This window comes from Papio anubis, chromosome 17 (assembly GCF_008728515.1).
Source record: "Papio anubis isolate 15944 chromosome 17, Panubis1.0, whole genome shotgun sequence".
NCBI lineage: Eukaryota > Metazoa > Chordata > Mammalia > Primates > Cercopithecidae > Papio > Papio anubis.
The window spans coordinates 2,832,347-2,848,243 of NC_044992.1; the positions used below are offsets into that span (position 1 = coordinate 2,832,347).

Here is a 15,897-nt window from a genome sequence, read left to right on the forward strand (position 1 = left end):
GATTTCTGGTAGAGGAATTTCTGGTTTGAAAGAACAAAAGGAGCTTTCTTGAAGGGCAATGACATTGGAGCTGGATTTCTTTTTTCTTTTTTTTTTTTTTTTTTGGAGACAGAGTCTGGCTCTGTGGCCCAGGCTGGAGTGCAGTGGCGTGATCTGGGCTCACTGCAAGCTCCGCCTCCTGGGTTTATGCCATTCTCCTGCCTCAGCCTCCGAGTAGCTGGGACTACAGGCGTCCACCACTACGTCGGGCTAATTTTTTGTATTTTTTTAGTAGAGACGGGGTTTCACCATGTTAGCCAGGATGGTCTCAATCTCCTGACCTCGTGATCCGCCCGTCTCGGCCTCCCAAAGTGCTGGGATTACAGGCTTGAGGCACCGCGCCCGGCCTAGGGCTGGATTTCTAAGTGTTTCCCACTTGGTCATTCCAGTATCCACTGTATAATCTCACAGTGGCTATGAGGAGATTCTCTTGCTGAAGAGTTTCCGCAGGGCCGCCTTCATGTCCCGTTTTCTCAGACTATAGATGAACGGATTTAATGCTGGGGTCACTGCCACATACATCACAGTGATCACTGCATCTTTTGGGCTGTAACCGGTCAGAGGGCGCAAATACATGCCCATCGTTGTACCATAATATAAAAAAACAACCGTGAGGTGGGAGCCACAGGTGGAGGCGGCTTTAAATAGACTCTTGGTGGAGGGAACTTGGAAGACTGTGGAAAAGACCTGAACATAGGAGACAATGATGCATAGCAATGGCACAGAGAAAACGCCGACCCCTACGTACATCATCTTCACATTAAAGCCGATGTCAGAACAAGACAACTTCAGCAAGGGGGTAATGTCACAGTAGAAGTTGGCCACTTCCTGGTTGCCACAGAAGGACAAACTAGCTGTGAGGAGAGTGTGGGGGAGGGCACTGGCGTTTCCAATCGCCCAAGACCCAACAACTAGCAGGACACAAGACCGTGGACTCATAATTGTTGTGTAGTGAAGTGGGCGGCTGATGGCCACAGCTCGATCATATGCCATTGCAGCCAAGGTATAGCTGTCTGCCTTCGCCAAGGCTATCATGAAATACATCTGCGTTAGGCATCCCCCAAAGGAGATGGACTTGCTACCCAAGAGATGGTTGACCAGTATCTTAGGGATGCTTACAGATGAGGAGAATATGTCAACCAAGGAGAGGTTGACGAGGAAAAAATACATGGGGTTGTGAAGGCGAATGTCAGCCTGAATGGCCAAGATGATGAGCAGGTTTCCAGTCAGTGAGATGGGGTAAATGCACAAAAAGATCACAAAGACGACATTATTCTGTTCATGCTGACCGGTAAGAGAATTGATTTTCTTTCTTCATGGCTTCTTCAGCATGAAAAGGGAGAGGAGCCCAGAATTATGAGTGCAGTTAGTGTGTGTTATGGTCCTCCTTATCTATCATTTAAAATTTTTTAAATTTTAATTGACAACTTCACCCGCTGTCAAACTTACCTACCACTGTTGATTAGCTATGGCTATACCTGGTTTTTACATTCATAAATAGAGCCAGCACTTTTGGGTAAAATCTCAATGGTCAATGGGACTAATTATCATTCACCTCCTGGACACTGATGTCTAAGAAGTCAGCAATCTGTGAAGTAAAGATGGTTATCTTTCCAAATTTAGCACCATGACCTTAATATCTATAATCATACAACAACCTAATTTCATGTTTCATGTCTTAGATTTTTTTGGACTGTGCAGAGAAATAACAAATATGTGAAAATACAGTTATTCATCCACGTATTTAACATATAAGACATAGCATCTGTTCTCAAGGACCTTGTAATTTGCCAGACTCACACAATAATTTTATTACGCATGGTAAGGAAAGGGTAGCCTCTTGGAGTCTTCGTAAAACAAACAAACAAAAAAATACTCCAGTGCAAAGGATGTGTCATACAAGGAGTGCAGTGAACGATTTAAAGTTGTTCCTCCAACCAGTCTCAGGGTGAGCCCGGAGCCCAGGAAGTAAGAGGTGTCTACACTGCCATCAGATTCTAAAGCAGAAAAGCAACTGGCGTTAGGCCCTAGAAAAACAAGCTCAGTGAACTTACCCCACAGGTGTTCGATTCTCAAAGCAGATCTTCCCTATCTTTTTGACAGGTTTTCTCTCTTTTCAAAACCCTTAACTATACCTGATCACAGTGCTTTTTCCATTGGCCTTTGTCTTGGTTCATTTTGTGTTGCTCTAACAGAATACTTGAGACTGGGTAATAGATAAGAAACGAGGTTTAATTATCTCATGGATCTGTAGGCTGGGACGTTCAAAAGCGTGGCCCCGGCTTCTGGCAAGGGCTTTTGTGCTGCATCCATCATAACCTGTGGGAGGTCAAAAGGGAAGTGGATACGGGAAGAGAGAAAACCCGAGAAGGGTTTATCACAACCCACTCTTGCGGGAACATTCCCTTGAAGACTAATCCAGTCTTGAGAGAATGAGAACTCACTTAACTACCATGAGAACAGCACCAGACCACTCATGAGGGATCCACCCCCATGACTCAAACACTTACCACTGGGCTCCACCTCCCAACACCTCCCACACTGGGGATCACATTTCAACATGAGTTTTGGTGAGGACAAACTCAGTCCATAGCAGTCTTCTCTTCCTCCTCTTCCTTATCTCTTTTTGTAATAATCCAGGTCCACAGTGGATTCAACTATTCTTTAGTAAACTGTCGTGTCTATATCTGTGGTCTCGATCTCTTTTTCCCCTATTTCCATATTCAGTCATCCTGCTGACATGTCTGACCAAACCCCACACTCTGCACTTTCAACCTAGGTAGTTTGCAAGATGTTTTTGAAGAGGAAAATCAGAACTTGTTTATGTTTATGTCTTCCAAATTGATTTTTGTACAATATTTATTTTGTGCACCAATTAATTTGCACCCAATTGTTGAGCTGAACCCAGGTTTATTTCATGGTTCCCCGCATGTGGGATTCTCACAGAAATACTCATTCAGTTTATCTGCTACCTGTACATCTGACCTTATGGAATCTTCACTTGAAAAAATTCTTATATCACTCAACTTTTCTCTTACCCTCACTAGTTTAGCTTAGACCATCATCATTTTCAACTTCAATATTGTAGTAGTCCCTTAACTGCTTCACTACAGTTCCTCCTTCTTTGATCCATCTTGCATTTTGAGATCATACTAATTGTTGCAGAGACTACAAGCTGCTCACCTAAATCTGTGTTGCTGTCTTCTTCTTGGACACTCAATTAGACTGCATTTCTCTGCCTCCCTTGCAAGGAGGTGTGGTAAGGTAACTGTGTTCTACTCATTGGTTACAGGTCTCGGCTCCTCTGTACCCTTTCTCTCCTTGTGCCAACTGAATGCAAATGGTGAAGAGGCTGAATGTGATGATGGAGTTGTGTGGTGAAATGAGCCTGTGTCCCCAGTTCTTTCCATCCAGGAGAGCCACTCTCAATCAAGAAGACCCACTATGACTGTTAGACAAAAATACATTCTTATTTGTTTAAACAATTACTCTTATTTGTTTTAAACACTCCATTCCTTCTTTTCTTTTCTTTTCTTTCTTTTCGTCTTGCTCTGTCACCAGGGTGCACTGGCGTGATCTCAGCTCACGGCAACCTCCACCTCCCGGGTTCAAGCAGTTCTCCTGCCTCAGCCTCCTGAGTAGCTGCAACTACAGGCCCCTGCCACCACGCCTGGCTAATTGTTGTATTTTTAGTAGAGACGGGGTTTCACCATATTGGCCAGGTTGGTCTCGGACTCCTGTCCTTGTGATCCGCCTGCCTCGGTCTCCCAAAGTTTTGAGATTACAGGCATGAGCTGCTGCGCCCCGCCTAAACATTTCCTGATGTATTTGTTACTGTAGTCCAACATATCCTAAGGAACTCAATAATTTCTTCTTAAAAGACTTATGCTCAGTAGTTAATCTGATCTATAGTTAATTCAATCATCAGTTCCTGGTGTCTCATATAGTATACATGTGAATTACATGCTAAGCCCTGGGCATGCAGGTCTAATTATCTTATCCCCAAACATGATGTACTCTTTCATCTTTGCACCAAAGTCAGTTGACTTTCTGTCTTGAAGTGCCCTTTCTCATCGTCACATAGAATCGTAATACCTCAGGTTTCAAAGGACTCAGTAATTTTGGAGGGCTCAGAGACATTAGCTCATATGATACAGAGGTGTAAGATTTCAGACAGAGGAGAACTCTGGGCAACATGGCATAGCAAACTCATGTTGACAGGTCCTGTTTCTATTAAAACATAAACGTTCTAGATAAATTATAAAATTAAAAAAAATGTAGCTAAGCCTAAGAGAAAACTCAGAGTAGGGGTTTTAGGCTATAACTGATGCTGTAGTGGTCCTTTGGGGTTTTGAACCAGGAATTTGGCTCTCAGGGATGGAATCTGTGCTTTTATTTCCTTTTTGGTACAGGAGATGCCATCACAGGTCTGCAGAAGCAGGAAGCTTAACTTGAGTCTGCTTAAAATACTTAAAATACTGTCCTATATTTGAAAGGATCATTGTAAGAAAATTTTGCCCCATGAGAATTGGAAAGGAAATAGAGAACGTTCACAGAAAATGTGGTTGTCTACAAATAAAATCAAAGAGAATCAATAGATACACTAAGAGATTTCAGAAAGCTTGTTAAATATAAATCATTTAAAATAATCAAGGCTGTTTCTGTATTTGGGTAAAAATAACTTAGAAAATACAATTTGAAAAAAATCCCTATTCAGAAAGCAACAGAAATTTTAGGGAATCTAGAATAATTCTAACAAAAGAAGCCCAAGACTGTTAATCAAATATTACAAACCTTTACTTAAGGAGAAAAAAAGAATATCTAAAAACGTGGAGATGAAAGCACTAGTGAGGGAAAAACTCAATGTGGTAAAAATGTCAATTCTTCCCCAGTTAATCTATAAATTTGGTGCAATCTAATCAACATACCACAGGTTTATTTTAAAGATGGAACTTACCAAACTATCCTAAAATTGATGTAAACAAATAAAGAGCCAAGAAGTCTAAGTCCATTTGAGGAAAAGCATGAGGAGAAAACAATTTACTTTTTCAGGTATTAAAATGAATTACTATGTTCTCGGAAATAAGTTCTAGTATTTGATAGTACAGTAGGGAAATTAAGAGTTAACAATAATGTATTATTTCAAAAGAGCTAGAAGAGAAGAATATGATGTTCCCAACACAAATGCCAAATGTTCGAGACAATGGATATCTCAGTTTCCCCAGTAAGAGCATTACACGTGGTATACAGGTATCAATATCACAGGTACCCCCCAAATATGTACGACTATTATATATCAATTAAATGGGAACGAGTTAAAAATGAAAAAAATAAAGTATACATATTCCTTAAAAATGAATTACTGTGGTAGTTCAAGCATTTGAGTAGTTCTGGTGTAGGGACTGAAAATGAAATCTATGTAACAGACTGGAGAGCTCAGAACAGACCATGCATTGCACCAAGCGATTTATTAGACACTGGTGTATGACATGAGTTGGTTTATAATACTGTAGGCAGAGAAAGGATGGACTGGCTTTAGCTAAGAGTGCTGGAATAACGGGATACCCATTTATTTTAAAAATGCAGAAAAATAATTCCCAAGGGATTAATTGTAAGAGCAAAGCTTCCAAATTTTAGAAGAAAAAAGAGAAAATATATTTGTGATAGAATTTATTTCTTAGGCCACATAAAACATGAAAGAGAATATTGTAAAATTTGACTACATTGAAAATGGAAAACATTTGGTAAAAAGCATACCATAAGGAGGGGGGAAGATGAACCATGAACTGAAAAGTATTTGCTGAACACATAATGAAAATGGAATTCACATTCAGAATATGTAAGAGTCCTATACACCAATAAGAATAATTTTTAAAATTTTTGTAGAGACAGGATCATGCTGTGTTCCCCAAGCTGATCTTGACCTCCTGGCCTCAAGTGACCCTCCCACCCCAGCCTCTCAACGAGTTAGGACTACAGGTATGAGCCACCACGCCGGACCTCATTTTATAAAAAATAATGTGATTGAAGAAAGTAAGTTACTGGAAGATATATACTATATCACATAGTATGTGTACATTTTAATGGATAAAATAATACATGTGTATGTAGTCAAAGTATAAATCCTGACTGGGAGTGTACTACCAACTCTAGAATTGCAGTTGTGTCTGGAGGTAAATGGGAAAAAATTAGATTTGGGATGGAAACAAAAGGAATCTCAAAAGTATCTGTAGTATTTATTTATTTAAAACACTTGGAGTAATTAAGACCACATTCTTATATTTGTTAAATCTAGATAATAAATTGTTGTTATATTATTCTCTTTGTTTATCTGATGTTTTAATCATAGTATTAAACAAATTTAATAATTTAAGGTAAAGATTTCACATATTGGATAATAATTGGATCCAATTATTGGATCCATGGCACTGGGAAAAGGTTGAGAATAAATGGGGAGAAAAAAATGTATTTACATGCTCAGCCAGGCTTATTAGTAGAGATATTTGCTTACTGACCCCAAAATTAAGTTTAGAAAATGCAAGTGATGGTGTCTGTCTCTTTAAAACAATTCTTTGTTTCCTCATCACCTAATGGATGAGGTCTCAGTTTCTTATGGTGCCTTACAGTCCTGGAAGAGGGGTCTTGATTCAGACCCCAGACGAGGATTCTTAGATCTCGCACAGGACAGAATTCCAGGTGAATCGGAGAGTGCAGTCAGAAGCGGTAGTCTCTAGAAAGCTACTGTTACAGGGTAGGGTGTCCTCAGAAACTAAGCAGAGGAATGCATAGGCTTTGTGGTAAGTCGTTTTTATATAGGGGTCTTGTTTATGTCAAGACTAAACTAAGCTGTAACAATGTGCGGGTTGGCTGACGGTACGACAAAAGTTATTATTTTATTGATTTAAAGAGAACTATCTTTGATATTCTGCTGTGTGAGTACATCAAAGCATAATTTTTTTTTACCACTCACATTTATTAAAATGAAAACTTCCTCATATATTGAGCAAAAGTGTGGGTGTATTCTCATACATTGTGATGACAGTATAATTAGAGATTTAGAGGACATTCTTTTTGGTATCCATTTTCAAAACTGTACATGTTCTACAACCCAAAAAGTCTTCTTTTAAATGTGTATTGTACAGAACACTAAAAACTGTTCTGAGATATATATAGAGGGATATGGTTTGGCTTACAATTTTCTTGAAAGCATGTCTTGTTATAGGTATTGGGACAGCTGGACTTTTCGCTGTTGTAGGAGTGTGTCCTTGCAGGTATCCTTAGGCTGTTTACTTACCTATAAATGTCTTACGACCATGGGTGGTGACTGGCAAGGAATGTGCCTTGTTAGTTTCAAGATGGAGCTATACTTAAAATGGCGTTACTTTGTGTCTCCCAGGCTCCTGCTTCCCTAGCATTATCATTGAGAAAAACTCAGGGACAAAGTGTTCAGTAATGATGGTAATTTTAGATAGAAATATGTTATTTTTTATATATATATATTCAGTAATGAGGGTAATTTTAGATAGAAATATGTTATATATATTTAAATATATATTTAAATTTATATATGCATATCTATTTAAATATATTTAAATTTATATGTACAAATATATATTTTAATATATTTAAATTTTTATAAATACATATATTTAAATGTATATATACGCAATTTATCTCTAAATATATATTTATATTATATAATATATATATTTATATATATTATATTATATTATATTATATATAATTATATAATGTATAAATTATACAATATATAATATAAATATATATCAAAATAATATATAAATATATATAAATTTATATTATATATCTATATAATTTATATTATACATTTAAATATATAAATTTAAATATATAAATATATATTTATATATATTTAAATGTATATATATTTGTTTTGAGACTGAGTCTCACTCTGTTGCCCAGGCTGGAGTACAGTGGCACGATCTCAGCTCACTGCAACCTCCCCCTCCCGGGTTCAAGCAATTCTCCTGCCTCAGCCTCTCAAGTAGCTGAGACTACAGGTGCACACCACCACGCCCAGCTAATTTTTTCTATTTTTAATAGAGACAGGGTTTCACCATGTTGGCCAGGATGGTCTTGATCTCTTGACCTCGTGATCTGCCCACCACAGCCTCCCAAAGTGCTGGGATTACAGGCGTGAGCCACCACACCTGGCCAGAAATGCGTTACACATCTTTATCAGAAGCCAAGGATACAGGGAAGGGAGCAGAAAGAATTCAGTCAGGAAAAGAAATTTGGGGTTAAATTATGAAGGGTTTTGACCAACACAAGGAATTTGTACTTTCGTCATTAGGTCCCTTTAGGTTTAATGTAAACATGGGTATTGGGCCCATACATTAGATGCCTGATCAATAGGGCAACATTTTGGAGTGACAGTCTGGGGCAAGGACAACCAGAAGCCAATAAAATAAAAAAATAATTAAAGAATGTAAGAGAAATAGCACCAGAAAAGGAGACGAGGTTGATATAATTAATCACGGTGGGCTCTAAAGCAACCCAGCACCGGAGGAAAGTTTACTGAGCACAAGGGCTCGATGACAGACATCTGCAGGGCTGGATGTTAATGACAGAGCAGGAGCATCTCAGACAAACCCCACCACTTTAAGTTTCAGCTCCCTTTCTAGCCTCATGCATTTCAAAGAAATCACTTCTCTTCTAACAACAAGCAGCCAAAAAGAGCAGACAGTGAAACACAGATGAGACAGCTTGGGCACAGAGGGAGGTGGGGGGAAAGTCTCTTGGGTAACTGTCAAACTTCACCCTCATACAATGGGCCCCAGTAAAACAGTGGGCCTTAATAAGCACATTCCTTTCCCTTCAGGTGCACTAAAACAGGGAAGCTAAAGCAGACTCAGGGAGGGGGTATGCCTGCAGCTGCAGGAAGATGTATGGGAACAGATACACAGCTCTCACTCCCACATAAGCACAACAAAGAGACATAGAAGCAGTCCAAGCCTCTGATAAACTCTCCTGCCCTGAATCCTTAAAATTTTTTAAAAGCTTGGCCAGAAGCCCCTCTCCGGTTTATTTTCAAAATAAACCTGTCTGACTGTCGAGCCGCTTTTCATGTTTCTTTCCTCTTTCTTTAATTCTTACAGTTAGAATGTCATCATCATAATAGAAAGATGATTTTTTCCTGCAACCCTGGAGAAAGAGGTAAAAGACTCTTAAAGACCTGGGGGAGAAGCCAGGAGGTGCATCAACATGAATGCTATAGCAGAACGAGAGCCTTGAGAGTCCTGGAATGAAATCAGAATCCCAAGCAGTGCTGGGCCACTAAACTCCCCCTTCCTGGAGAGTATTTCTGCTCTGAGATATCCATCATGAGAGTGTGACACTGCTGAGGACAGTTTTGCTTGGACAGAAGAGGCCTAGTGCTTCCCTTTGTCATCAGGTATAGCAGACAAGGCCAAAGAGTTGGCCTGTGAATGCTTTGAGACTCACTCACAGTTCAGCTTATCAGTGGTTTGATAACAAAGTAATGTAATTTTCTGTAGTTTGCATGCTGCTTTGAAGGTGGGAGTGGAAGGTGTCTTGACAGCTCCTCTCTAGGACATACATGTGCCATTGCATGTGTACACTGACATGCATACATGTCTACGAATACACAGTAAATCTTCAGGAGGTGAAGAGAGTTCAGGACAGAGATAACTAAATCAGAAGCACTCCTTCCCTATCCTGTTTTCATGGACAAGAGCCCAAGGAAAAGCATTATCAAAAGGAAAGGGTCCTCTGGCTTTTCCTGTCCCTCTCTCTCTGCCTTTTTCCCATTTGATCCTGAAAACTTGGGTATTGGCCTTGGGCCAACGTTTGAGTCTTAGTTTTGCCACTACTTCTCTGCATGACTTTAGGCAATTCGATTCACCATTTTTTTAACTGGTAAAATGATGTAATAATTCTACTTACCTAGTGGGGGTTTTGTGAGGGTTGATGGAGATGATGCATGTGGGATAGTTGTTGATACTTTATCTCTTGATGTTGCTGTCATGAAGACTTTCCAACATCCACAGCCCCTACCTGTTCAAAAGTGTCCTGGGCCTGGCCTTCCTCTTCCACGCATAGGGAGTTTACAGCCAACTGGTCTGGCACTCCTTTTTGGAGGCAGGTATGCTGGAGAGCAGGTGTGTGGTCTTCTGTTGCTGAAGCAGAGGAGACAGGACCGGAATGGTTTAGAAAGAGTAACCCCAAGTTTCCTAATGGTGGAAAAGAAGGAGTAGAAGGTGGGCGTCCTGGAAGGTTGATGATGAGGAATCTAGTTTCCCTCTCAAGGAATCAGGGCAGGTCATAACACAGAGAAAATTGGAAATTATCCACCAGGTTATATAGTCTCCTGAAACATGACTCCCTCGGGTCTTCATTCAGGCCAAAGCCAGAATAATTGTTGAGACTCATTACACACTCCTACAACTTTTCCCTGAGGGGACACAGTGGCTGTTAAGAGCGATAGTTCCTAGAGTTCTTTTCCAGAGGAAAGGATGGGCAAGAGGATATCCTGGAGAGTGTGTCTCCAGGGTCCAAACTGTGGGTCAAGCTATTCCATCCTGCTTATTGGAATGCGGACCCCTCTTCTCTGCTGTCCAGCACAAACTTGGAACCATGCCTTGGGAGCTACAAGGACTAGGGTACAATTGAGTGGTTGGTCTTTCTTCTAGCTCATGCTCAATCCTTTCTGGTGTTTAGCATGCAAAGAATAATTTATTTTCTCTTTTCTCTAGGATTTGACTTGAGAAGGGTTAGAGTAAGAGTTATACTTTTAAAATCAAGCATATTAAAGGTAGGCATTTTAATTTTTTAGAGTTTCAGAGATGAAACTAGTCCACTTCACGTACCTATCACTTTTATAATAGCTTTGATCAATGGTCATGATACTATGACTTAACACCTCCACTGGCAGGGAAGTCACTATGTTTTTGTGTAGGGCAATGGTGAACACTCTGAGCCCTGGCTAGTTTTCAATCCTGGCTCTGCACATATCGGCTGAAACTGACCATGGACAGTTATTAACTTATATATTCATCTGTAAAATGAAATAATAATAATGATATCCTCATAAAGTTATTATGAGCACCAAATTAATTAATACCTGAAAAGATTTTAAAGCTGAGCCTGGCCCATAGTTAGCACTTAGTAAACATTGGCTATTATTTACTAACACCTGAACTAGTTACATAATTGTTGGACAACTCTCTAAAATCTTCTAGGAGATTCTGCAAATGCTGGATGTTGAAACACCTTTTGTTGAATTGCGTTTTCTTCTAAATATGTTTCAGGTCACACCATCCCATTTGCTCTATTTTTACTTGCACTGTGTTCCGCTCATGCTCCAGTTTCTAAGACATAGGTTCCCAAAACACAGATAAGATGACATCCCACAATAAATGTTTTCTTCCTGATAACATTTCGCTACTGAGGTCCTTCTCAAAATATCTTACTACTTCCAGGTTTTGTTGACTGGGTACTCAATAGGCACAAGGAATTGCACACAGGCATAGAAAAGAGCTATAAAGAAAATAATGCCTTAACTTTCAAACATTTGCACATATTTTCTGTGGGCTGTGATGGCAGATTTCATTAACTTATGAAGGAAATCACTATATTCCACTTATCCCCCAAAGAGAAAAACCTGCAGATAAGAGAGAGAGAGTACATTTGTTTGTTGGCAAATTCCAGGGTTGGTTAAATCCCTTCTTTTTTACAGACATTTTGTATAAAGGGAATGATCAATGAAATATATATGCAGAATAAAAAACAGCAATCAACATTTTAGATACTTGGCACAAAGTTTTTTCCTCGAACACAATTTAAGAATGAAATAAGTTTTTTAAAAATTATTTTTCTTGTTCTTAAGACATTAAAACTGAGAGACTGTATTAAAAAAAAAAAGAAAAAAACTCAATGAAAATAAAGTTGACCAGAGAACAGCAAACAGAAACAAATAAGGGACAGGAAAAGATTTTAATTGGCATTTTAGCCAAATTGTTATTTCAGAAAATAAATTAATAACATGTAGAACTGACTTCAGAAGTCTTTCCTTAAAGAAGAGTACAAAGATAAAGAGTTTAAAACAATAAGGAAAGAAAATGAAAAACAGTGGAGAAAATGTGGATCTCTCACTTAGGAGTAATAGTTTCACAGAAAGAAAGCAGAACAAATAGAACAAAAGCAACAATTAAAGTTACAGGCCGGGCACGGTGGCTCACACCTGTAATCCTGGCACTTTGGGAGGCCAAGGCTGGCAGATCACCTGAGGTCAGGAGTTCGAGACCAGCCTCGCCAACATGGTGAAACCCGTCTCTACTAAAAATACGAAAATTAGCCAGGTGTGGTGGCACACGCCTGTAATCCCAGCTACTCGGGAAGCTGAGGCAGGAGAATCGCTTGAACCTGGGAGGCAGAGGTTTCAGTGAGCCAAGATCACACCACTGCACTCCAGCCTGGGCAACAAGAATAAAACTCTTTCTCAAAAAAAAAAATAAATTTTTTTTCACTTTCTTAAGATGTTAAAACTGAGAGGCAGTATAAAAAAGAAACAAACTTTAATGAAAATAAAGTCATTGAAAATATGATGTCATAGAGTGAGCGGTAAACTCATATTTTAGTTTAAAGAAGTTCATCGGAGTCAGACATTGCTTTTATCTTTAAGCAGAAACAGAAAATGGGTGAAATTCCAAGGCTCTAGCAACTAAAAAATCAAAAAGCAGGTACTACAAATATAGTTCCAGAAATCACAGGTGCAAACTTGAAATCATTTAGTCAATTAGCTAATTAATTGAGGCCATCAGGTTAACATGTGTGAAAGACACATGAGATTAAAATCATATTCCATAAGATATAATCTTTGAAAATTCAAGTGTCTTGAAAAAAAGCTTCTATTCAAAGATATATTTATTTTGAACTAAAAACTGAATAGGATGCTTACAGTTGAAAAATTTTATATGAGCCTTTATACTAGAAAAAGAGAGTGAGATAATTTTGTGCTTTTTTTCAGTTTAAGGTCTTGTCAGAGTAGTATCTCTGAACCAGATTTTCAGTTCAGGTTGCTGTCAACCCTCTGCAGCTACAAAGAATTAGCTATCCTTATTTTTATTTTCCATTGTCATTTTTGTTCACAGGGAAAGCATACTTGCCCTCCAGAGAAATGGTAATATATACCCACACACATACACATACATCTCTGAAATAGAACCAATTTTATTTACATAATATATAAAATTATATATACTTATATAAAATACACAGTATAATATATAGAGAAAAGGAACCAATTATACATCTGTTTATTCATTTATTGTAAGGAATTAGCATGCTGTTCATCGCTGAAGAGTCTGAGTCAGGTAAGAAAGTAAAGATCTAAGCTTCTGGTAAGAGAATATGATGAAATCTTGATCCTTGTACTGTTTGGAAAGAAAGATGACGTAAGTGTAAATGTCTCTCCAAGCCAAAGTCAGGATCACCGTGGGGTATCACCAGACGAAGGGTACAGAAAATAGGTTGATATGGGAGTGAAGCCACAGAAGGATCCCTGCAGGCTCGTGTGGCCAGGGCCGGCTTCACAAACAAGGGGTCCCGGAGTGATTCAGAGCCAGCCCCAGAGGACCACCTGGTGAAAGAAGAGTTTCCCTTCACACAGAGACAATCTCAGGATGAGTCTTTTAGGATGGCTGTGTATTTCACACTGTCATCCCAGCTGGGAGTCTCAGAAAGTTGGGCACTCTAAAAAAAAAAAAAAAAAAAAGGCAGTGGGGGGCAGGGAGGGGTTGTCCTTTGACTGAGAAATACGTTTCTAGGAGACTAGTCCTTGACATTAAAGGGTTACAGGTTTGGTGGGAATGATCTCTTGCTTGGCATCAAGGCAAGCCTACCGTTGACCCATTCCTCTGTGTTGCAGAGAGTACACGGTCCTAGACTTCTTGGAATATATGGTCAGTGGCTAGCACTCACCCAGCCACACACTCACGAATCCAGGGAAACTAGCTTTTTGTTTCTTTACTTCCCTGTGCCCCGGTTTTCTAGTTGTAGAATGAAAAGGTTGAATTACACATCTTCCAGTGTTCATGTCTTCATTGACTTGAGCATCCAATATTTCTTGAATATCTCTTTTGTGCGATGAGTTATTGTAGGTACTGAGGAATCACACACAGAACAAAACATACAGGAATCCAGACTTATTGAAGCTTTCATCTGGTGATAGATGTAATCAAATAAATATCGGAAATTCTAGTGGTGTTAAAATACAGGGATATTAGAATATCAGAATACCCAGGAAGGTGCAGAAAGCCCTCTTTGGGGTGTTCATGTTGTGACCTAAGGGATGAATATAAGTTAAAGGAAGAGATAGCGGGTGGATGGTGGCAGAGGAGAGAATATTTCAGGCAGAAGAAAGAGTATGCGAGAACCTCCAGACATGAAGTCTAGGGGTGGGGTTGAGGGGAGCCTGTGTTTTCAAGGCACTGATGGAAGGAAGTCAGGAGACACACGAGAAGATCTCTGGGACCAGCAGTGGGAGAGACCCCAGTCAGAATGAACAATAGCTGGCTAGGAGGAAGCTATTGGGGTGCAAATGTAAGCTCTTGATTGCCATTCTTCTTTCCTAAGCGCACCATACTGAAGCATAGCATTTGGAGTCAAAAGAATCACGATCAGATCCAGATTCTGCTACTTATCAGGGTGTGACTTCGGGGCAACTCACTCAGTCTCATTTATTTATTTTTGATACATTATAATTGCATACATTTATGGGAAGCATGTGATATTTTGATACATGCATACTATCTATAATGATCAAATCAGGGTATTTGGGATATCCATCATCTCAAACATTTATCATATTTTTATGTTGAGAGCATTCCAGATCTTCTACGTATTTTGAAATATAGAAAAAGTTATTAACTATAGCCACCCTGCTAAGCTATCAAACACCACAATTTATTCTTTCTAACTATATTTTTGTACCCATTACCAAACTCTCTTCATTCGCTCCTTCTCTCTACCTTTTCTAGCCTCTGTTAATCATCATTCTACTCTTTACCTTCCTGAGATCAATTTTTTTAGCTCCTACGCATGAGTGAGAACATGCAATATTTGTCATTTTGAACTTGGCTTATTTCACTTAATATGATGTCCCTCAGGTTCACCCATGTTGCTGCCAATGACCGAATTTCATTCTTTTTATGGCTGAATAATAGTCCATTGTGTATTTATACCACATTTTCTTTATCCAGTTATCCAGTGATGGACACTTCAGGTGATTCCCTATCTTGGCTATTGTGAATAATGCTACAATAAGCATAGCAGAGCAGATAGATCTTCCATGTACTTCTATATAGTCCTTTCTTTTGGACGTGTATTCAGCAGTGAGATTGCCGGATCATATGGTAGATTTATTTTTAGTTTTTTGTCACTTAGCCTCTTTGAGCCTCAGTTTCCTTATATAGCACAGGTTGATAGCAACATCTACCTTCAGTGACTCTTGAAGGGATTTAGGAAGTTCTCAGCAGCCTCAGCAGGGAGGCTTTGGCAGGAACATGATGTGCTCAGTTTTACTTTACCAGGAATGCTCCTTTACTTGAGGTGGGTGAGGTTCTTGCTCTGAGTCTGTACTCTGAGGTCTGACAGAGCCAGTCATCCTGTCCAGTGCCTGAGTCCTTAGTCCTGTGGAGGGAACATGGCCCTTAGAGGTCACTGGCATCCTGGTGTTTCTGTCTACTCCCTGAGACCCAAGCCCTCCTATCCTGGCTGTTTATACTGTTGTTCATCCCCCCTCCCCGCACCTGTCTTCTCCTGTCTGGTGCCGGCTGCATGTAGAGCACAGCCCAT

General features: G+C 39.4%; 1 protein-coding gene across 1 annotated transcript; it reads right to left on the reverse strand.

Annotated features, from left to right (window-relative positions):
- Nucleotides 1–311: 311 nt before the first annotated feature.
- On the reverse strand, nt 312–15,897 carry LOC101001722 (olfactory receptor 1A2-like). Its single transcript, XM_031657218.1, has 4 exons — nt 15,852–15,897; nt 15,682–15,732; nt 1,916–2,036; nt 312–1,351 (listed from the first exon to the last, which is right to left on the reverse strand). The coding sequence occupies exons 1-4, from the start codon at nt 15,895–15,897 to the stop codon at nt 454–456; spliced, it is 1,116 nt and encodes a 371-aa protein (XP_031513078.1). The 3' UTR covers nt 312–453.

Excerpts from the sequence above, each read along its gene's own strand:
- LOC101001722 (XM_031657218.1), bottom strand. The coding sequence starts at position 15,897 with ATGGGCTGTGCTCTACATGCAGCCGGCACCAGACAGGAGAAGACAG. Across the intron at positions 15,733-15,851 it reads CACCAGACAGGAGAAGACAG|GACTAAGGACTCAGGCACTG; the intron begins GTGCGGGGAGGG and ends TTCCCTCCACAG. Across the intron at positions 2,037-15,681 it reads TGGCTCTGTCAGACCTCAGA|AATCTGATGGCAGTGTAGAC; the intron begins GTACAGACTCAG and ends TTTCTGCTTTAG.